This window comes from Plecotus auritus, assembly GCF_963455305.1.
Source record: "Plecotus auritus genome assembly, chromosome: 5".
NCBI classification, from domain to species: Eukaryota; Metazoa; Chordata; class Mammalia; order Chiroptera; family Vespertilionidae; genus Plecotus; species Plecotus auritus.
In genome coordinates this window covers 46,648,582-46,671,466 of record NC_137776.1, presented here as the reverse complement: position 1 = coordinate 46,671,466, position 22,885 = coordinate 46,648,582, and the positions used below count along the sequence as shown (strand labels likewise).

The following is a 22,885-nucleotide window of genomic DNA, read 5'->3' as shown; positions in this document are numbered from 1 at the left end:
TAAATGTCTTTTAAATAGCAGGATGTGGGTTTGGAGGGGCATGTGGTGCATTAAAACCAGTCCCCAGGTCTGTCCGAGGGCGCTGGTATTTCTGGTTAAAAAGCAGCTCCTGGCTGCCCTGAAGAAGAAAGAGAAAGCAAGACCCAGAAAGGAGAAAAACAAACAGCTTAGCGGTTGCTGAGGGACTCCATTCAGGATGCGCAATTGTCTGAGGACACTTCTTTTTACACGAACCAGATCCGGAGAGGACTTCAGGGTGCTTCCAGGCCTGCAAATGGGGAGTCTCCCACGTTTGGCCTCATCCCCCGCAACCGCGGATGGAGGTCCCCGAGAGAGGCTCCTTAAAAGCACATCCCCCAAAGCAAGGCGCTGGGGGCGGGGCGGTTGGGGGAGCCCATCTCCGCGGCCTTTCCCCGCAGAGGAGCATCTAGGCCCAGGAGGTCTGGAGTGGGAGTGGGTTGGAGCTGGAACAAGAAAACTCGACTCTAGGCTGAAACGTGACACGCTAATCTTCACCGGGTTAAACAAACAGCCGAGCAAAGCTGCAGCTTCGGCGGGGGTGGCGGTGGGGGGCGGACGCGGCTCGCGCAGGTCTCTGTTTCCAAAGTTGTTGAAAGGTGAAAATAAGCAGCTTCATGCAGCGTGTTGTATCGGCTGATGCCTCCCACCGCATGCCAGCCCCCAGCGAAAGCCGGCAGATAATCAAGCACGTCCCACTGTTTAGTCATATTTGACAACTGGGTTAACCTGGTATCTAGGCGCTTGGCGAAAAGGTACAAAGGGTGGCCTCAATTACCACCAGAAGCTTCTGGTGTGAGTGGCACTTGCATTACTCCCCGGGTCAAAGGCCAGAGCGACAATTAGGAAGTCACTTAGACCGCTGGGGGAAATGATGGGATGCAGCGGGCTCCAGGCCCTCCCAAGTCTGTGGGTGTAGACTTGGGACGAAGAGGCCTATTTTTCTCCCCTCGGAGGTACTATCCCTTCGCGCCCTCTCCTCAATGTGATTCAGAGTAAAACTGAATCCAAGTGGGAATAAGGAACTGGGTAGAAGACAAATGCCAGTTCTAAAGTCGCGAGCGATAATGATGGATTCCAGCTGAAGTTGTGTTCTGAAGGCGAAGCCTGGGCACACAAAGTGAGCGTTGACATTTGCGTCTCCACTTGGGCCTCGCAGATGCTGCCTCCACCTCGGCGCCTCCTCCCCTCCTGCGCTTCCTTTCCCACAAGTGGGGGGTGGAGTAGGACTGTCAGCTCTAACTTGCATCATCTAGGGGTGCTTGGGTGTTTGTGGCTCGGTCTCAACGGTACTTAAACCAGGCTTGTTGCGTGAGTGTAAATGTTTAATTGCACTGTAATCTCTCCAGTCCCCAGCCCGCGACCCCCCTCCTCGCTAGGGGCCTTGACTGGCACGCGCCCGGAGCCCCGGCTCAGGCCCTTCGGCGCGTCTGATTGGCTGCGGGGCAGCTCCCGGCTGCTCTGCCTGCGCCCTCATTGGGCGAGAGGCGCAGCCAGCGGCACTTCAAAGCGGGTGCGCCTCGCACTTAGGCTGAGTTTAGCTGGCGGAAGCCTGGAGTCCGCTCGGCGCGAGCGCAGGGACGCGGGAGCTGCGCGGGACCTGAGCAGTTTTCCCCAGCAGCCGCCAGGCTCAGCCCCGCTCCCGGCCCCGCCGCGCAGCCAAGGGACCTGCTATGGCCACGTCTATACTCGGGGTAAGTCAGAAGTGCGGCAACGCATTTGCTTGTTTTAACTGGAGTAATTTTTCCTTATGGCTTCTCCGGGTCCGCGGCTCGGGAGAAACTGTTGCTGCTGGACTGTAGCTTCAACTTCTTTCAGCACTTTCCACGTTTTAGGGACCGATTCTTTCCAAGTTATTGGCACCTAGGAAGTGCGTTGGTAAGAAAATGATTTGTTAAGCAAGTCATTTTAAATTTGGCTTCTAAGAAAACTTAAAGGTTTATTTTCTTCCCCCTCGTGATGTATACCCCCCCACTGCCTTATTCCCCCCTTGCTTCGGAGATTGTTGCAATTATGCGACAGTGGTGTTTCCAGAAAACAGCCTTAATCGGTTTGCAGTTCATGTAGTCACGTTAACAAACATTTACACTTCTGTGGCTCCCCAGTTCGCTTGTGACTCAAATCCATCGCTGGGTTGCTTCTCCATGGATTCTTGTTTTCATAATCGGGTTTTGGGGTGACTAAACATTTAAAACATTTTCTATTAAAAAAGAACCAAGTAGTAGCAACCCTTGGAGGAGTGCCCCAAGTTTCCCCCGCCCCTGGGCCACTGTTTCAGCCGCCTCTGCCCTCACCCGGAGATTGTTGTGGCTGTGTTTACCTCGGTGCTTCACCCCTAAGGGCGGTTTGGGGGCATCCTTGAAGGAACGGGCTTATGGCCAGCGGCAGGAGAGCAACACGAATCTGATTCTGGGCAGGGTTGTAGCGACTGAGGCGGGGAGAACCGAGACCACTTTGATTTGTAGCCCCACCGAAAAACAACTTTCCAGCTCCGGGCCCTCGCTCTTGTGATCGCCGGTGTCCCGCGCGGGGCGCGGCGCATCCTCGTTGAGCGCGAGGGGAGGAGGCACGAGCCGGGGAGCCACAACCCCCCCCCCCCCCCCGGGACCCGCCGCGGGGCGACGAGACTGCTCACGGGGTGCACTTTGTGTCTTCCTCCCACTTCTTCTTGCCCTCCTCCTTGCTCCCTTCCCCCAATCCCCACTCTAGGAAGAGCCGCGCTTCGGAACGACCCCGTTGGCCATGCTGGCGGCGACCTGCAACAAGATCGGTAACACGAGCCCGCTGACGACGCTGCCGGAGTCGAGCGCCTTCGCCAAGGGCGGCTTCCACCCCTGGAAGCGCTCCTCGTCTAGCTGCAACCTCGGCTCCAGCCTCTCGGGCTTCGCTGTGGCCACCGGCGGCCGCGGCTCGGGCGGCCTGGCGGGCGGCTCGGGTGCCGCCAACAGCGCCTTCTGCCTGGCCTCCACGTCCCCCACGTCGTCCGCGTTCAGCAGTGATTACGGCGGCCTCTTTTCCAACTCGGCGGCGGCCGCGGCGGCTGCAGCCGGGGTGTCCCCGCAGGAGGCAGGAGGCCAGTCGGCCTTCATCTCCAAGGTGCACACCACAGCTGCCGACGGCCTGTACCCGCGCGTGGGCATGGCGCACCCGTACGAGTCGTGGTACAAGTCAGGCTTTCACTCGACACTGGCGGCGGGCGAGGTGACCAACGGCGCGGCGTCGTCGTGGTGGGACGTGCACAGCAGCCCGGGCTCGTGGCTGGAGGTGCAGAACCCCGCTGGGGGGCTCCAGAGCTCGCTGCACTCGGGCGCCCCCCAGGCCTCGCTGCACTCCCAGCTCGGCACCTACAACCCCGACTTCAGCTCGCTCACGCACTCGGCCTTCAGTTCCACCGGCCTCGGCTCCTCGGCCGCCGCAGCCTCGCACTTGCTCTCTACCAGCCAGCATCTGCTGGCCCAGGATGGCTTCAAGCCGGTGCTCCCCTCCTACTCGGACTCCAGCGCCGCGGTGGCCGCCGCCGCCGCCAGCGCCATGATCTCGGGGGCCGCGGCCGCAGCCGCCGGGGGGAGCTCGGCACGCTCCGCCCGCCGCTACTCGGGCCGAGCCACCTGCGACTGCCCCAACTGCCAGGAGGCGGAGCGGCTGGGCCCGGCCGGGGCGAGCCTGCGACGCAAGGGCCTGCACAGCTGCCACATCCCGGGCTGCGGCAAGGTGTACGGCAAGACGTCGCACCTGAAGGCGCACCTGCGCTGGCACACGGGCGAGAGGCCCTTCGTGTGCAACTGGCTCTTCTGCGGCAAGCGCTTCACGCGCTCGGACGAGCTGCAGCGGCACCTGCGGACTCACACCGGCGAGAAGCGCTTCGCCTGTCCGGTATGCAACAAGCGCTTCATGCGCAGCGACCACCTGAGCAAACACATTAAGACGCACAACGGGGGCGGCGGGGGCAAAAAGGGCAGCGACAGTGACACAGATGCCAGCAACCTGGAGACGCCCCGCTCCGAGTCCCCCGACCTCATCCTGCACGACTCCGGTGTCAGTGCCGCCCGGGCGGCGGCGGCGGCTGCGGCAGCGGCGGCGGCTGCGGCAGCGGCAGCGGCCTCGGCGGGAGGCAAGGAAGCCGCGTCTGGCCCCAGCGACTCCTAGAGATCTGGCGAGAGGCGCGTGCGAGCGGGAAGAGACGTCGAGAGCAAACGAGAGGTTCAGAGGGCGAGCGAGAGGGGGACAGATGGGCTGGGGCTCCGGTGACGCCCCCGGGCCGGCGCGAGGTGGAGCAGTAACCGGCTCCCCGGCCGCTCTTCGCCGGCCACGCCAGGAGCTCCCCTTTGCTGTCGGAGCTCACACGGGAATCGAACGCGTGGTCCAGGAACAAAAGCAAACCATCCTCCGACACCAACACTACTTAAAAACTGCACACACAGACACACACACACACCAGAGACTTACAACCCAAAGCACACACACCCGCACACATACACACATACACACCACACGCACAAACTTCTCGAGGGAAGAGCAATACACAGAAACGCTCCCTCCTCCACCGCCCACCCCCTCCACTACCCTTCTCTTTCCTTTTCTCCAAAAACAAGCCACCACCCTGCAAAGGACTGTCAGAACATTTTAAAAGAAACGGGACCTATGAAAACAGACCTTTTGTGTGGATTATATTATATATAAAATACTCCAAGTCCTGCTTGATATCTACTTACATTGAGACTTTTTTTTCCTAAAAAAGGAAGCATCATAAAAGGCTTAAGGTGAGAAACAAACTGGAAGTCTAGTGACAGCTCTGTATTTCATAACATCTGTATAAATAGGGTTCAAAAGATTATGTTCTCTTTTATTTTCTTGTAAATGTTCATTCGAATAGAGTTGTTTGGGTTTTTTTGGTGAATTCCTGAAATTCAGGGAGTTTTTTCTTTAATTTTCTGATGCACTTTGTGAAAGTCAGTATATATGTAAAAGATATTTAAAATGTTGAGTTATCATTTCACTCACAAACTCATAAGTTAAGGTCATCTAAAGAAATTAAATGCGTTTATCTGTATGAAGAAAATCCTGACATATTTTCATTTTGGTATTATTAAAGGACTCTGAACAATACACTTCCTTTTTAAAATCCTGTTCCTCCCTCACTAACCTTTATGTGGGTCGACATTTTTGGTTGGGAAAAAAATTCCTTTAATGTTAGTTATAGGTAATGGAAGGTTCATGTAAGTTATAAAAGCCATAAACATCCGTTTTTGAAGAGTCAAAATTATTTATTTGTATATTAACAGCGTAAATTAAATTGGGTTATAAGAACGTGTAGTTGTATTACTTAATGAGAGAGTTCTCAAAAGGTGACATTTTAAAACTCTGGAACGCCTAAAAAAAAAAAAAAAGGTCTTTGGCAGTTTTAACTGGGGAGGTGCTTACACCTCCTGGAAGGGGTCAGGAAAAACACCCGCGGGTTTGTTTGTTTTTAAAAAGTGATTTAAAAACAATCTGAAAGGGAAAAGCTTTTAAAAAGAAGTCTTCGTTCCCAAGGCTCTCTATGTTGGGAGGCAACTCAAGGGAATAAATCGCTGGAGTCAATACTCCGGAAAAGACATTTCATGCCTAAATGAAAATCTTGTTAAATGTTATTAATTTTGACTTAGAGCACACAGCAGCCCCCTGTGCCTTGTATTCCCTTATTAGGGATTCATGTCTTATCAAATATCTAATTAATCTCCTAGACATCATTTGTTCTGGCCAACTTTATCTCAGCTGGTCCACGGGGAAAACTCCAAATATTCTCCGTGACAAAGCTCCCTTGAAGATCTTTTTAATTGTCTAAATTAACTGCACCAAATTTGCATGTCAAACGGTAAAGGGCAACCTGAGATAAAATGTAAACGTTTTAAAAGCCCCCAAACTAAGCACTTGATTTGATAACTAGGCTTTTTAATGTTATGGAAGACAACTGCTCCTTTCCTTTTCAAAGACGGCTGATCTATGCAAATAGTGAATTGGAAATGCCGAGGTCCCTGCGCCCGTCAAATGGCCCTCGCAGGTTATTTGAATATCAGTGGCGCTGCCTCTGAAAAGGTTCAAGGATGCTCTCTGACTTCTTTGTGATTACTCAGTGCGGCGTCTTATTCTGAAGAAAAAAACCTCAGGAATAATTAAAGGCTGGGATCAGGCCTGGGAACACATTCGGGACAGGAATCTCATTTAGACAGTCTCTTTCAAAATAAGGCACAGTTAAATTGACCAGAAGGCAATTATTGAAATGAAAATTATTTTCACTCTCTTTGTCTTCTGACCACCAACTTAACAGCCCAGTTTAAAAGAGAGGGAGAAGAGGGAGAGATGAAAAGAAAATTGGTAAATGAGATAATTTCACAATTCGAAAAAAATGTTAATTTAGAAAATAAAATGCGTATTTACAGAATAAAATATTTTTAAAAGGCTCCCCACACAATAGGCAACACAAGCAAAGTCAGCCCCAATGGAAAAAAAAAATTTATTGCTGTCCATCTTGGGAACTTGAATGAGGTTTTGATTTTTAGGGAAGAAAGAAATAAATTATTGTTATTAACAGCAATATGTTTTCTCGGAAGCTCTGCTCTGAGAAGCCAAGTAACAAAGTAGCGATAAAACATAGAGCAAAGGTTCTCAGAGGGGAGTTTGCAGTGTGCGGTTCGGGGGCTTCCTCCCTTTCCTCCTTGCGGTCCCCGCAGCCTCGGATGCCCCGCTCTTCTTCCTCGAGCTTTTCTTTTCTTCGGCTATTTTCTCTCCCAAATCAAACAGTTCCTGACAGGGACCTCCCACCCCACCCACCGCGCGCCTTTTGGTTCAGGGCTAGTGTTCTCCACAGGCTGGCAGGGGTGCGTTTGCCCTGGGGGTTTAGGACCGAAGCTCTGGAAGCCGTGAGGGTGCCCGGCACCTTTGGGGGTGCGGGGCAGCGGCGCAGAGGTGAGGGTATGGTGGGCTTTCCTGAGGAACGAGGGCGCCCGGGCATCTGTCCCAGGCAGCTTTGTTTCTCGTGGATAATAAAAGCAGATCAAAGGGCCTGGCCATGCAGGTCCCGCTGGCAGTGCGGCTGGCTCTGCAGCCCAGTGATCAAGGCCTCTGCCTGCTTTCTCTGCCCCGTGGGTCAGCGGACGTCCATCACCGCGGCTCCCGGGAACGACGGGCGGCGGCCGGGCCCGAGCGCCCAGCCAGACCAGCGCTCGCAGACCCTGAACCTGGAGGGAGTGGGGCTCCTGCCCCGTGCGGAAACCGACAAGCGAAAACAGAGCCCACCCCTCCTACTGCAGCCCCCCAGCCCTAGGGGCCCAGGGGGACGCTGGGAAACCTTGACCTGGGCGGGTGGAGACCCGCTGAGGCCGAGCCAATTGGAGAGATTGTGCATGGGAGGAGAGAGCTCACGAGAGACTTAGGTCTTCACCTGATGGGGGCCAAGTCTCCCAGGGCCACCTCGGGACTCCAGGGTCCTGGGCTTCTCGAGCTCTGGGGCCCGGGAGGAGAGGGAGGCTGCGGCTACGGGTCGGGGTCCGGCTCGGACAGGGCTGCTGCCTGGAGGCCGGTGTGGGGCGGGGGGCGCAGACAGGACCTCTGAGTCCCACTCAGGTCCGGGCGAGGGGAAATGGGATTTCGTTTCAGCCGTTTTCTCCCAGCGTTTCCTGCTGGGTGGCTTCCTGCGCAGTAGAGGAACCAAGACCAAGTTTTCCCAGGCCCTGCGCCCACCCTAGTCCAATCTATACCCTACCCTGGCGTTTGCTCTGGCCTTACTTTCCCCCCTTGGAGTGAACTGGATCCTACCTGATGAGGAAAAAGAAAAAAAGAGAGGAACGATTTTTCTTTCCTCAAGGATGGAACACAACATTATTTTGACGAGATCAGATTGTGCACCTGAACGGCGTGTCTGGACATTCCGTCAAATCGTTACAAGTCGTGTAAAATTGAATTTCTTTTTTATTCAGATGGAAACTTTATTTATTTTAACTCTAATCTTATTTGCATCTATTATCTGTATTCACCAAGGCTCTCTCCCACAACAAAAATGCAGATGAAGTAAATCTTACATAAATCCCGCCCATTTGTGTAATTGGTATACTAAGTGTTTATTTTAAGTGAGAATAATTTAGCTACAAATTTTCTTAAGGAATAACATTCTTAACACATTAAAAAAACTGAAAACTCTGATTTGCTTTTATGTTTGACAGTCGCTCTTGATTCCCTTAAGGAGCTTGGCGAGTGCGGCTCGCTGGCGCCATCTAGAGCTCCAGGCCGGGAAGGCCGCGCTGTCCTCCTCGCTCGCGGCTATTTGAGCCGGGAGACCGGCGTTTGCCGCCAGCTGCAACAACCCAGCGAAGCAAGAAAAGAAAAGCGAGTTTTTGTGTTGGAGGATGGGGTGAGGGTGCGGGTGGGGGAAGAGGAGAGCCCCGCAATTGGGCGGCACTGCTTAGCAATGGCCGGTTCACTGCTCCTAGAGAAGGAGGTCATTTCTGAAACATGTTAACTGAAAATCCAAACAAAGTAAACAAAATAACGAACGTCCTGCTTGGCCCTAGTCTTTGAATTGTTGCATTTAATATCCCTTTCAAGGCAACATCAGGGTCTTCCGACTCGGAGTTGAGCACGCTGGGTGCAGTCAGTGGCAACTTGGACCCCGGGATGGGGACCGGGAGTGGGCACAAGTCCCCCGTGCTCTCTGCCCAATGACCCCAGATCCGAGGTCTCTCGGTCCACGAGGCCCGCGTGCTCTATGCGGGCCTACCGGAACCAAGCTGATTAAACCAGGCAACCAGACCGTCCCAGGTCCCCAGATCCCCCTTTGAAGGGAGGGAAGCGAGGGACTTACAGCTTTCACCAGTCTGGGGCCGCGATGGCCCACTAAGCCTCCTGCCTCGCCGGCGTCCTCCAGGCAGCTGTCCCGACTGAGCCGAGTGCGGGGGGCCTGCTGGGCAGACCCGGGCCTTAGGGGCGCGCAGGTCCAGCAGCCCTGAAACCTCTCGTCCCAGTCCCTCCCGAAGGGTCCTCACTTCCTGCAGGCGCAAACTGACCCCCTTTGTTCCCACCTTTTTCCCTTTGAAACTAAAATCTAAAATCTGATAACAGCTGGGGGCGTTGACCAATTTTCTCTCCTCTCTGAGCATCGCCCTCCCCCCGCCGCCCCTTTCCCTCCTCTTCCTAGTCCACTACCCCACCCCCAGTCTTCAGACGTTGTGCGTGGCTGCTTCTTCTTTCCTGCTCCCCCTCCCCACCATCCCGCGCGTTTATTGTATTTTAATCGGAAAAGCTACACCTCCAAGTCTCGCGCACGAGGCGGCTGAGGCGCCGTGGACCGCAGCAGCCCCGGGCTCCCCTATCTCATGCCCAGGAAACGCCAGCGTTTCCGAGAACTCACAGCCACCTTAGCAGCGGATAACTCGGCTGCATTTGTATTTGCTGTTTTAATACAAACCCCGCCGCACTGCCTATTTCAAAGATGTGCTAATTACTACTTGGATAGCAGGGCGCAAAGTCCTTGTCCATTTCTCAGTACAAAGTAGGTTGCTAGAAAATTTGAAATTGCCTTTCAGCCTAAAGCTGCCTTACCTGAATGTCATAATTACAGTAATTATGTACATCCAAATTACATGCTAATTAAATTAGAATCAAATCGTTCTAAATCGAAATCAAATGAGGTAGTGAAGAATTAATCAATGACAACATAAATAGAGAGCTTCCTTCAGAGATATTTATTGTAACGATCCAAGGAGGAATTTGATCTGAAAAAGTCACCTGTTTATTTACTTTCAAATTAGTAATCAGTTATTATCCCTTCTCCATAATTTTTACCGTTCAGTGTTATTTACCCCCCACCCTTTCTAGACTCAAGAGTTTATAGTAATATGTACGAGGTAAATACTTACAGACATGCCTTCCCTATATGTTACTCATATAAATATATACAGTGTGTTTGCGACTCTAGTTAAAGGGAAGGTTTCAGAATGTCCGTGAGTCCTGTTCCAGGGCCTGTTCTCAGGGATCCAGGAAAGAAAAGAACCCAAGTTTTTAGGTTTTCCAACACCCTTGCACTTTTTCTTTGGAAATTCATAACAGAGATTTTGCATTGTTTTGCAAACATCTATTTTGGGATAATTAATATATAAAAGAAATGCAAAGTGATAGGGCGTCTCCCCCAGTCCGTTTTCTGCTTGCAGATTGCTGGCGAGAGGTGACACTTTCCTTTTTGCTCCAGGAGCGAGATTAGCAGAGGCGTCCTAATGCGCCCTCTTCACCTGTGGAGCCCCAGCACGAGAGAAATTCGCTCGATTCCCTGACTGCCAAAGGCGAGTCCGCCCTCCGACCTGCGTGGAAGAAACGCCCCGGAGGCCAAGCGAGCTTAGGCGGGAACTGGCAGGCCAGGGCGCGCGGCGGGCGGGGTGCGGTCCCCTAGGCGCAGCTCCTGTGGCCCGCAGCCCGGCGGGTGGCCCGGGATATTTTGGGTAGGCCACCGGCGTGGGGCGTGAGAGAACCGTTGCTGCGAGCTAAACCCTTACACGTTGCGGGTAGGGAATCCAGCGGCTGCCTTGCGCGTGGGGCGCATCTTTTAGAAGAATGCGCCCCCTAATTCTCAACCTTTCCATTTGGATTTGAGGTGTGTTCAGAAGGTTTCCAACCGCGGTCTAGAAGGAAAGCAACGTAGTTCGAAGGGGTGGCATTGCCTCGGGGGATGGGATCACTCTAGCACCCACTGCAGCCCCTTTCTGGCTTCCTTTGGGTTTAGGGCGAGGTCCTTAGAAGCTCTGCTTTGGCCAGCGACCGAGCCCCTAGACTTCCACTTCTGCCCAGCCCCTTGGGCCAAAGAGACGGCTCACGGACAGTTTGGGCCAGAATGTGCGTGTCTTTCCATTACAGTAATGGCAGCTCCTGCGTTTCATCGGGCAGCTGGCTTCATTATTACTGTTACATTCTGAGGGTGGTGGTTAAGTGTGGCATGAAGGGAGGAGGAAGAGAGGTGATGAGTACCCGTTTCCTTTCTGTCAGCAGGACCGGGTCTTAGGGATCGCATCAGGAGAGCTCTCAGCTGTCATCGGATTTCCCAAATCTTAGAGTTGCAGATTGCTGGCGAGAGGTGACATTTACCTTTTTTTGGTCATCTTATTTGTTCCTCACAATTCTTTAAAAGGATTTCTCCTTTTTGACCCAATAAACAGTCTCAAGGCCTACAGTTAGTGCATGCCTTTATCTCTTTTCAAGAAGTGGTAACTACCAAAGTTTCCTTTTCAGAAAACCTAAGTAAGATTTCTAAATATCCTTCAGCTACCGGAAGTTGAAATGCAGCTTTCTTCCTGATCTTAGGCACAGGGTGTGGAGGATGCACCCTCCAACAGCTCTGGGCCCAGTGGTCCTTAGGTAAGGCCGTGAGTGAAATGGCTCAGGTGGATTTTGGAAATATTTGAGCGTCAATGCTAAAACATATTAAATGTCTGGTGATTAAAACTGGAAAACGCTGTGCTCCCAGCAGCGTGTACTGATCTGATTCACTATCAGCTAGCGGTCTCAAGGAAGCACAGCAAGATACGTCTCTCCAAGCCTGTCAGATAAAAAGCTTTTTTCAGATTAAAACTGTATGATTCAAAACAAGATCTCCATTTCACATTGCAAGGTAAGCCGACCTACCACTTTGCTGCAGCAAACTCTGCTTATTTTGGCACATTTATTAAATGAAATTATGACTAACCACATAACATTCAGATAAATAAACAAGTCCTAACCTAGTAACCTGATCCATCCTGGCCATTTGTAAATCAACAGCACCTCCTACAGGAATCAATTTGCTAGTATTAAATTATGTTAACTGTAAGGCCAGGGAAAAGGGGAGTGCCCCCCAAAATGTCTCCAGAGTCTGTCGGTATGTTTCCAGGCCCCTGGACAAATAAGTGTTACCAGGCACACCCATATTTCTTAAAAGAATTTTTCTGTTGAAAGTATGGACAAACATCATCAGACTTTTCCTGTGGTTCTTCTTTAAAAATGTCACTGTTGAGGACTCTTGTTCTTGAATATTCATTATACTTGAAGGATTCCTTTTTGGTTTATAGTATTAGGCAGCGCTCTACACATACAAGTAGACATCCTTTTTAAAAAAATATATTTTTATTGATTTCAGAGAGAGATAGAAACATCAATAATGAATCATTGACCAGCTGCCTCCTACACACCCCCTACTGGAGATCGAGCCCACAACCTGGCACCTGCCCCTGACAGGAATCGAATCTGGGACCCTTCAGTCTGCAAGCTGACGCTCTAGCCATTGAGCCAAACCGGCCAGGGCAAGTAGACATCCTTTTAATTATGAGGTTTATCTCTGGTTCGACCTTATATTTCAAAAGCAAAAGTAGAATTATATGTCTAACGTTTTTATTTTAAAAATCAGTTTCAAATCCTTTTATCCATATCAAGAGTATGCAGAAAAGGCAAGCCTCTTTGAAGCTCTTACCTTATGATACGTGTAATGCCTTCCTTCAGTTTTTAAGTTTGCAAGGTTGATATGCTAGACCCTTGGGGCTGTCTAGCACCTTTGGGTAACCAAGGCTAAAAGCCAAACAGTAAATCAGTATCTTCCATAAATACATGGGAATTTTTCTTACCATTGGATGGATAAATTGGTAAATCAGTTTATATTTTCAGTCTAACAATGAAGGATAATTAAACCAGAGATTTAAAAAAAATTCCTACAGCCACATCAAATTAAGAGGACTACACTTTTGTGAAAGTCAAATGAAAGAAGTGTAAAAAATAATGTATTTCTTTAATTCACTTTAAATTACAGGATGTGTTTCAACATTTCTCTTCATGAACACTGTATTTCCCTTCAGAAATCCTTTAAGGCAGTAGATATTGCATAGATTTTGACATTATAAAGTATAAAAAGGCATAAGATAGAAAATAGTGCAACACTAATGAATTCAAGATGTAAATTAGCAGTCTTTATCAATTTCAAATGCATGCTTTCTTTTTTTAAACGAAGGAAAAGGATCTTTTAGGTGCATTGTAAGTTACTAAAGGATAACTTTAGAAGGAATTCAAGTTCTTCCTCACCAATTCTCTGAAAAATCTAAATAATCAGACGATTTCTTATACCTTTAGTTAGTTGCTTCTAAATCAGAGGACATTTGTGTGTGATATACAAGACACAGGCATATATAACAGACAACAAGGAGTGGTTTGATTTACCTCTTCTTCCAAACTTATTTACTTCTTATAGAATTTACAAAATTATGGCTGCCAACCCTCAAAACCATCTAATCAATATCTGTATTGTATTGCATGTTTAAAAAATGTGGAACGCTGATAAAAATACTTGTGTCCAGGATGTATAGTATGTCTTTTTTAGAACTGGATGTTTTGTAATTTTTACTACTTTTCCCCTATAGTTTCTCATTACCAGATCATTTGAAACACAAGGGAAAAGTTTAAATAAACCTTATATATCTATAGTCATAAAGTATAGCTGAAGAATTTACATTGGTCCAGTTGTGACATTACATAAATACTTAACCTTTAGAAGTGAATTCTAATAGCTCTAAGCCAGTAGAAGAAAGACCACTCGTGGCAGGTAGAACAATGGTCCCTTAAAGATATATACATCCTAATCCCTGGAACTTCTGAGATGTTAGGTTAAGTAGCAAAGGGAAATTAAGGTTGCAAATTGTTTTTTAAAATAGGTCAATTCTCCTGGTAGACTCAATATAATCACAAGGGTCCATAAAAGAGAAGAGGGATGAAGAAAGTCAAAGTGTCAGAGTGATTAGATGTGAAGCTCAACTTGCCTTTGTTAGCTCTGAAGATGGAGTAAGGGACCAGGAGCCAAGGAATGCCTCTCTAGAAGCTGGAATAGGCGAGCAAACAGGTTTTCTTTCCAGTTGGGCCTCCGGAAAGAACCAACCCTGCTTTTATGTTACTCCAGTGAAACCATTTTAGACTTCTCATCTCCAGAACTGTAGAATATTTTTGTATTGTTTTAAGTTTGAGGTAATTTGTTATGGCAGCATAGAAAATTAATATATCATCCAAATGTAAATAGTGTACTCTGGAGAACAAAACACATGAGGGAGTTTAAATGTTTTAAAGAAATATTGATCAACCCAATATTTAATTCATACTAGTGAATGTCAATAATGTTTACATTTTGCTTCTAGTACATTTAAATTAAAAAATTAAATTATACCCATTCAATTGTACTGTCATTCTTTTAATGTTGTTTCAAAACAAAGACAATGTCACAAAGTTGTTGTTTTTTTTAATCTGGTATAGAGGGCACAAGAAATACTTATCAACAGAAAATATTTTACAGCTCCAAAATAGATAACTTACAAATATTTGCAAAGTTCATTCTTATGAGATTTATGTAGTTTTGTTCTTGATATGACAGTTTACAGAGATTGAAAACTAAAATAGAGCTTTTTTATTAGAAAGACAATAGTACATATTAGCCCTTGCTAAAAGTATTTGATTAGAGATATTTTTATTCCCAGTTAATTGTCACATGCAGTCTCTATTCTCTCTACTTCTTCATTCTGTCACTGTAGTATGCTTATCTCTCGAGTTTTCTCTGTGCATTTTTCCTCCTCTGTGTATCTGTGCCGTGGCTTCTGGTATCATTTCTTCTATTCTGCTCTTTACTGGGACTTGGCTAAGACCGTTTTCTTATTTTCCTTTGCTTGTAACTACTATGACTTCTGCTCCGGCTTCTCCTGCTCCTCTCATCTCTGCTCCGGCTTCTCCTGCTCCTCTCATCTCTGCTCCTCTCATCTCTGCTCCTCTCATCTCTGCTCCGGCTTCTCCTGCTCCTCTCATCTCTGCTCCGGCTTCTCCTGCTCCTCTCATCTCTGCTCCGGCTTCTCCTGCTCCTCTCATCTCTGCTCCGGCTTCTCCTGCTCCTCTCATCTCTGCTCCGGCTTCTCCTGCTCCTCTCATTTCTTTCAGATCCTCCCTTCTCCGGGCTGTGGTTATGGCTTCTGGACTTTTTGTCAAAATTAGAATGATTCCATTTGCTAGTCTCTCTAGAACTCTCTTGTTTTAGAAATCTAGGCTCTTCCTTGGCTTTCTCCTTATTACAATGATTGCTAGAAAGTTCTTCATAAAGTTTTCTCTTCTTAGACTTGTCCTTTTCTTCTATGTCATTGTTTTTATTTCTTGAACATTTGTTTTTCTTTCTTTTCTTCTTTTGCATTTTTTTTTCTTTGTTGTCACTCTCACTGCTGCTTTCTGAAGTCTCACTGGAGGAGGAAGAAGAGGAAGAAGAAGTGGAAGAAGAGGAGGAGGAAGAAGAGGAAGAGGAGGAGGAGGAGGAGGAGGAGGAGGAAGACTTGTGTTTATGTTTTTTGTGTTTATTTCTACTCTTCTGAAGCTTTTTCTTTTTTCTATCTTTTTTCTTTTTCTTTTTTTTCTTCTCAAGTCGATCCAATTTCCTGTTATTGGGAAAAAAAAGTAAAAGACTAAAATTAGTCTTTTTATTGACAAACATTTTGAATAGACAATATATTTTCTTAGAAGCTATTGAAAGAGGTATTCATATATAAACACATACTTTATTAAATGACAAATTATTTTCTTTCTCTTAAATTATTCAAGTCACACACATATTAAATATAAATAAAAAATTAAATGCATTAAAATAATTCTCTATTAAAAAAAATCCCCATTGAATCAGAATTTGAAATGATATAGCACTCTAAATAAATGGTTATCCTAACCTAAAGGTTTGTAACATTCATTAATTGGACCTACTACAAACTCAAATATATAACTATAATCAAAAAAAATAATTTTATGTATGTACTATTTTAAATTATGGGAATATTAATCAACATTACATTATCAAAATTCAAGGGTATATTCTCCAGAAATTCTGAATAATAATACACTTTACATTTTTTATACTGTTTTTTGGTTATATAAAACAAAATAATCACATACTGGTTTTCAACACTGTTTAGATTTATAAGTAATTAGAATAATTCTATTAAGGCATTCTGAATTTCTAAAAAGTACTTCACATTCTCAGAAGAGTAACTTGTTTATATGATATGTTTAAGTTACTCTGGAATAAAAGCGTCTTTCACTGGGTTTTGTCTAGCCATTCTCAAAGCCCCACATCATGAGCTCCCTCTATTGGACTCAACAGACATTTCTTGGATTCTTGAATCCAAAGGTAGTATGTTTAACAAGATTCACATTTACCTTAAATTTAAGCATTTGTCAGCATTCCTCATAAAATCTTACAAAATATAAAAGAGCAATACATGGCTCAGAATATTTTCTCAGAATAAACTGCAAAGATATATACAAATCTACTATACCAAGTAAATTCTACAAATAAATCTATTTCCAAATTAAATATTCCGAAAAGTGCTATTTTTTGTGTGTGGTGTAATCTGGGTATATAATCTTAGATTCATTTTCATATTATTGAAAGACAAAACTATATTACTATAGCTGAAGAATAAATCATTAAATAAATGTGATACATTGGTTTAAGTACCTTCATGAGCTCTTAGGATCATAGTTGAATATGATACTAAGATGGAACACACAAAAAATGTTATAGAATTCATTAAACATTTATTTTTTCATTACCTGAGAAGTTTCTGTTTTTGTTTGGTTGTTAGTGACTTTAAAAATTCAACTTCTGGATCTTCTTCAGCCTCACTTGCAACATATTCCTGAGGCAACAAAAATCATTACATTGCTAGATTATAAGACAAGTTAGTTGTTAGACAGGAAAGAAAATATTTATAAATAAGAAATTTTGTATTAGAGACATACTGTAGATGAAAGTGACATTTTGAAATATAAAGTGTGTATGTGTGTGTGTGTATGTGGGGGGGGATGTAAATTAAGGAGTATCATTACACACTAAGAGGGTAAGATGACAACTTCGCCAGCACTAACAAACTTTAATTAGGAAGAGTATGATAGAGAAACAGATAAAAGGTTTCTGTCTCTTGAGTTTGAATTTAAATACTTGAGGGTTTAAATGTTTTATTTTAAATTTAATGAAATATTAAAACCAAGAAGATCATTAACTTTTGGGGAAGATGAAAACATCCATAATTTTAGTCTTTATAATTTCAATAGTACATTATCAAATATATGATTAGCAAATTCATATAGAATTTATCAAATAGTACAAATATATTATTACATAGGTTATATGAATAATCCCTTGTAATGTTTGAAAAGTAATGTGCCTCTTTTCAGAGCAGCACAAGTTTACGCCTGTGGGAGTCTGGGTTTTAGTCTTAGCTCTGTCTCAGAACAGCCACATGACCTCAGGAAAATCACTTAACTTCCCTGGGCTCCAGTTTCCTCATTAAATAAAATAAATGGTTTGCATTAGGGTATCTACAACGCTTTACACTCCACCATTTCCTGGATCTATGTACTGTTTATAAATTAATGCTTAAAATATTTCCTATACTTTTTAGGAGTTTTCTTTTATACATTTCTTCCCATTGGTTCTATTTATGTCACTTCAGCAGTAAGTTAGAAAGAAGGAAAAAATAACCACCTCATCACCAGTTCAGTTAGATATTTCATCCACATAAACCCAGAGGAGCAGTTTCATTTATTAAAATATAGGTTTAAAAACAATTTCTCATTTAAGTTAAAATAAAGAAGCAAAATCAAAATACATTTAGGCATTTTCTTTGCTCTATCTTGCTTTCCTATGGATATATGCATATTGGAAAACATTAAGTAGCAATTCACAAGCAATCACATTTAGATTTTTAGGCATTTTCAGCTTACTGATAAAAAGATCATTACCTGTGATGGATCATTTGCGGTCAAGTTTCTCCCCAGTACATTTCGTTTCAGTGCAAACCCACTGTTTCTCATCTCCGCTATTAGCTCCGAGGGGTGCATCGATGGTCCTGTTCACAAAAATCACAGTTTGAATGTATCATTTATATCTCTGTACCTTTTTCGGACTCCACAGTAGGAATGCAGTTGAAGCTTTGTTAAGTAAAATCACAGCTAAATCAACTCAATAATCTTCTGCTGAGCAAATAATCAGATATGATTTTCTAAAACAGCAGTCTGGAGATTCAGAATAGAAAATAATTGCATTTTTCTTTACGTGCTAGGGGATTCTCTTCTTGTGTAACTTTGTCATATTGAAAAAGATACATTTAGATGTTATCTGCTTGGCAGTTTCCAGTATGAAATAAAAGCAGAGTGATAAAAAATGGCTATTGAACTTAGAATAGTTATTATTTTAGTAAGAACTCAATTTAAAAAAGACACTTAAAGGCACACGAGCAATTCATTATTCTAGTTTCCAATTCCTAATTCCTCACCCTTACTTATCAGCTATCAATACTGAGTACAATGTCATGTGGTTGCTAGTTATCAACAAATCACACATGCACACGCTATCGATATAGTTTCTATAAGTACTTCAGTTAATCGTGTGTGTGTGTGTGTGTGTGTGTGTGTGTGTGTGTGTGTGTGTATACACACCTCCAGAGTTTCAAATTTCTAGTTAGTAGTGTCAAGTTGATGAAAGCAATTTCAGGCTGGCTATAGGTTTGTAAGTGTTATATTTTTCACAAGCTGCTATTTCCACATTTGCAAAATCCCAAACTGAAAAGTGAGCTGTTTTTTGGTCACATAACATATACTAAAAATAAGTAACATAGAATCCTATATAATAAAACCCTAATATGCAAATCGACTGAACGGCAGAAGGACCAGTAGCTATGACGTGCACTGATCACTAGGGGGCAGACGCTCAACATAGGAGCTGCCCCATGGTGGTCAGTGCGCTCCCACAGGGGGAGCACGGCTCAGCCAGAAGCTGGGCTCACGGCTGGTAAGTGCAGCTGCGGTGGTGGGAGCCTCTCCCACCTCTGCAGCAGCGCTAAAGACCCCTCGGGGGATGTCCGACTAACGTGGGGAGACTAAGCCGGCTGGCGGACATACCCGAGGGGTCCCGGACTGCAAGAGGGTGCAGGCCGGGCTAAGGGACTACCCCACCCCCACCCCAGTGCATGAATGTCATGAACTGGGCCTCTAGTAAAGGTATAATTAAAAATTGTTTAATACCTAAGCCCTTCCCTCAAACATTATTAGGTAGAACAGACTCTTTCCTCTTTCTTTTGTGTATTCCACTTTCATTTTGTTTTCCCTGCAGGAAGCAAATAATGACGACAGTTTATGGAAGCTATTAACATTTCTGGATAAATCATCTACACTGGCTTAAATGAACTACACTACACTGGGTGATGTGTCTGGAATATAAGGAAGAGTTAAGACAATTCCTGCCAATAAGAAATTCCTAAGGGAGGTGAGGGATAAACATTCAGAAACTTATTCTCTAGTTCAACTAAGAACTTCATCTTTCTTTCTCTTTATTGCTTTAACTGTTCACCTATATGTTACCACAGAAAAACAAAAGGCAACACAATTCAAATCTGTTCACTTCTCAGTAGCATCTTTGGTAAAAGTTTGGTCAAAGAGTTCAGGTGTAGGTTAATATCTTTTACTGGACTTTATGGGCTTTTATTACTTTAGTCATGTTACCAAAAACAATGGAAAGTTGGCTTTAGTTATTAGGCAGAAAATAGGAAAAAGAATACCTATTATTGGAGAATGGGAAGTTAATAATGTGATGCTTTAACTCATTGGGAAAAAAATCCTTACTCAGTTGAAAACAAAACAAACCAAAACATCATAAAGCAGCATCTTATTTCATTAATATTTTTCATTAATATTAATATCTTAAAACAATGTAGGATTTTATCTTTTTTTCTTTTATACAAGATACTTAATTTCTATGGATTACTTTAATAACCCTTTAATTAATTATTCAATTTGGTTGATAATATTGATAATAAAACCTTAAGTAAAAGTTGAATTTTAATATTAATACTGGTTGCTGCCAAATGGCATAAAAGTGCTAATACAATTAATAGCTTTAAATTAATGTTCACTTTGGTGGCTTTTCAAATTTTACTTGTAGAAACAATTTTATAAAGTAGAAAATCTCTTTTCTGAAGTGTCAAAACTACATTTCATTGTCAGCTGTTTCAGTTATCAAATGAATTCAGAAATCAAACATGCTAAGAATTAGGATAGAAATTTCTCCAGTAAAGGGCTAAAGAACATGGCCATTATGATTAGAGGTTACTCATTTCACCAAAAGATGGGTGACATTTAATAAAATGTTTTAGAAAACACGCTTTTTTTAACATTTTCAATGGCTTCAAGAAAATGATCTCTTTCTGCAGTCTGACCGAGAGTATACAGATTATGAGAAACATTCCTCTTTCAGCATTTATACTTCTCAACTGAACTCTGTGTAGTACATATGCTTAGCATACATTTCCACATTGTAAGATTCTAATACACTGCTTAGTGAAATATCTGATAAATACTTCTCAATAAATAGGAACAATTATTATTATTACTAGTACCCTGGTGCACAGATTCGTGCACATTGAAAGGAAATTAATTAGAAGGTGGCTGGCGGGGCAGGACTGGGCGAGATGGGCCGGACATGCCCTAGAGCCAACCTCCCATGGTCCCTCCGCGGCCGGCTGCACCTGGGGTGGCGCCACGGCTCAAAGGGCGTTTGCAGAGTGAGTGGGGTCCCTCTGGCAGGTGGAGTCCCTCAGCCTGGCCTGTGGGGATTGGGCCGAAACCAGCTCTCCGACATTCCCTGAGGGGTCCCGGATTGTGAGAGGGCGGTTCTTGGGTGACGCACCCTAGAATTGGGCTCCCTCCTCTCTGGTTCCAGGGTGCGTCACCTGAGAACTGCTGCTGCTCGGCAGCTCCTGCGTTGAAATACCTGATAAATACTTCTCAATAAATAGGTAGCTATGACACGCACTGGTGGTCAGTGCATGTCATAGCTACCAGTCGGAGCGTCTGCCCCCTGGTGGTCATTGCGCATCATGCTATTGGTTGGACGGTCGCTTAGTCTTTTATATAGATAGATATTGAAAAAAAGATTTTACAAATATGTTCAAATGCAAAATCACTACTTTTAAAAAGATTTCTAATTAATTTTTAGAGAGACGAAGGGAGAGGGAGAAAGAGAAACATCCAATAAATTAATTAATAAGAGCAAAAAAAAAAAAATGCCCTAGTTGGTTTGGCTCAGTGGATAGAGAGTTGGCCTGCAGATGAAACGGTCCCGGGTTCAATTCCAGCCAAGGGCACATGCCCAGGTTGCGGGCATAATTCCCTCCCCCCCCAACTAGGGGGCATGCAGGAGGCAGCCTATCAATGATCCTCTCATCATTGATGTTTCTCTCTCTCTCCCCCTTCCTCTCTGAAATCAATTAAAAAAAAAAAAGAGCAAAACATTGATTGGCTGCCTCCTGCACAACCCCTCACCCCCAATCAGGGATAGAGCCTGCAACCCGGGCATGTCCCCTGACTAAGAATCAAACTGACAACCTTTCAGTGCACAGGATGACACCCAACCAACTGACCTACACCAACCAGAGCCAAAAATCACTACTTCAGAGTAATTCTAGGTAATCCAGAAAAAGGGCACTTGTTTTAAAATGCAGGTTTGTGAGACTCCTCTCTAGATTTTGTAAGCCAGGATGAGCTAAGCCTCCATAGCATGACAACCAGTTTCACTTACAAAACCAGGTCCACTGGAGAAACTGTTTTCAACATTAATTAATTTTGCAAACTGTATTTGTTGTGATACGGGTAAGCATTAAAGTACTGATTGTGACTATGGTATTTAGTTCTAATTAGACCCAGATTATTTCCACTAAAAGTATAGCATGAAGTCAGTGTCTCAGGGGAAAAAAATTCCCAGAAGGTGAATTATGTTGTACAAAATTATGTTTGTAAAGGGTTTAATGTACTCATTGAAAGTGTTCATTATTATATAGAATGAAGCAAAAGCAATGGAAGGTTAAGAACGTTCTGTAGTAAAATGAGTATATTATCAGAGAATAATATGGGAAGTTCTGGCCATTAGGCCATACCACTGACTTCACAATTAGAGGACAGCAGTCCCAGGTTATTCCCACAAATGGCACAGGTGGAACACTAATGCTAAAGGCAAAGACACTCTGTTTCACGGCTAGCACTAGGACAGGTATGTCTTCCATTTAAAGTTCATCATTCCTTTCAAATACAGAATTACTTCCTACAACTTTATGGTATTCAGTGGGAGAAGAGAGGCCACCGAGTTGTGCATTAGGTAAGGCTGTATTAGAAATGCTTTTTCCTCCTTCACCCAAATTTAAAACATTAATTTAATTTACAGGATGGTACTCTTTGCTGAAACTAAATCTATATATATATAAAACCCTAATATGCAAATAGAATGAATGGCTGAACAACTGAACAACCAGTCACTATGACGTGTGCTGACCACCAGGGTGCGCGCGCACGGACCATGGTGCGTGTCAGCAACAGGCAGCAGAGCATGGAACATGGCGGGCATTGCCCACGGTGGGACGGTGGAGCAGGTGAATGGGGGCACCAGACCAAGGGAGGGTGCCGGTCCCTGTCATTGGGGTGAGCCTCTGGTGGTTACTGAAAATTCTTTGCTCCTGCATGCTGTGGTCCCTCTGGGAGCTCGCACCAGCTGCCAGTGCTGGAGCCACTGCTTGCACCTGCTGCCGGCGCCGTCAGTGGGTGCAAGTGGCGGCTGCCGGCCCCAATTGCCCCTCAGGGCTTCTCCACCTCCCTCTGCTCCTGAGTGGCGACTGGGGCCAGCAGCCGCCTCTTTCACCCACTGCTGGTGATGGCACCGCTTGCATGTGCAGCCGGCGCCAGAGCTGGAGGCACTGCTCGCACCTGCTGCCAGTGCCCAGCGCCAGTCCCGATTGCTCGGCGCCATCAGCAGGTGCAAGTGGTGGCT

The 22,885-nt window shown here is 45.1% G+C and overlaps 3 protein-coding genes across 3 annotated transcripts in view; 2 read left to right on the top strand and 1 right to left on the bottom strand.

Moving 5' to 3' along the window:
- The first annotated feature begins 1,565 nt into the window (after positions 1 to 1,565).
- SCRN3 (secernin 3) overlaps positions 1,566 to 22,885 on the top strand; it is a 71,816-nt gene continuing 50,496 nt past the window's right edge. Inside the window, exon 1 of the mRNA XM_080668193.1 lies at positions 1,566 to 1,712. Within this exon, the coding sequence (XP_080524319.1) occupies positions 1,692 to 1,712 (21 nt within the window). The 5' untranslated portion in view covers positions 1,566 to 1,691. The remainder of the gene's footprint in view (positions 1,713 to 22,885) is intronic.
- SP9 (Sp9 transcription factor) lies at positions 1,586 to 4,164 on the top strand (the record flags this gene model as incomplete). Its single annotated transcript, XM_080668192.1, has 2 exons — positions 1,586 to 1,712; positions 2,728 to 4,164. The coding sequence occupies exons 1-2, from the start codon at positions 1,692 to 1,694 to the stop codon at positions 4,162 to 4,164; spliced, it is 1,458 nt and encodes a 485-aa protein (XP_080524318.1). The 5' UTR covers positions 1,586 to 1,691.
- The window catches only part of CIRSR (corepressor of RBPJ and splicing regulator), a 32,804-nt gene continuing 24,332 nt past the window's right edge, over positions 14,414 to 22,885 (bottom strand). Inside the window, 5 exon segments of the mRNA XM_080668197.1 lie at positions 14,414 to 14,620; positions 14,622 to 14,677; positions 14,681 to 15,455; positions 16,624 to 16,709; positions 17,815 to 17,921. Of these exon segments, the coding sequence (XP_080524323.1) occupies positions 14,557 to 14,620; positions 14,622 to 14,677; positions 14,681 to 15,455; positions 16,624 to 16,709; positions 17,815 to 17,921 (1,088 nt within the window). The 3' untranslated portion in view covers positions 14,414 to 14,556.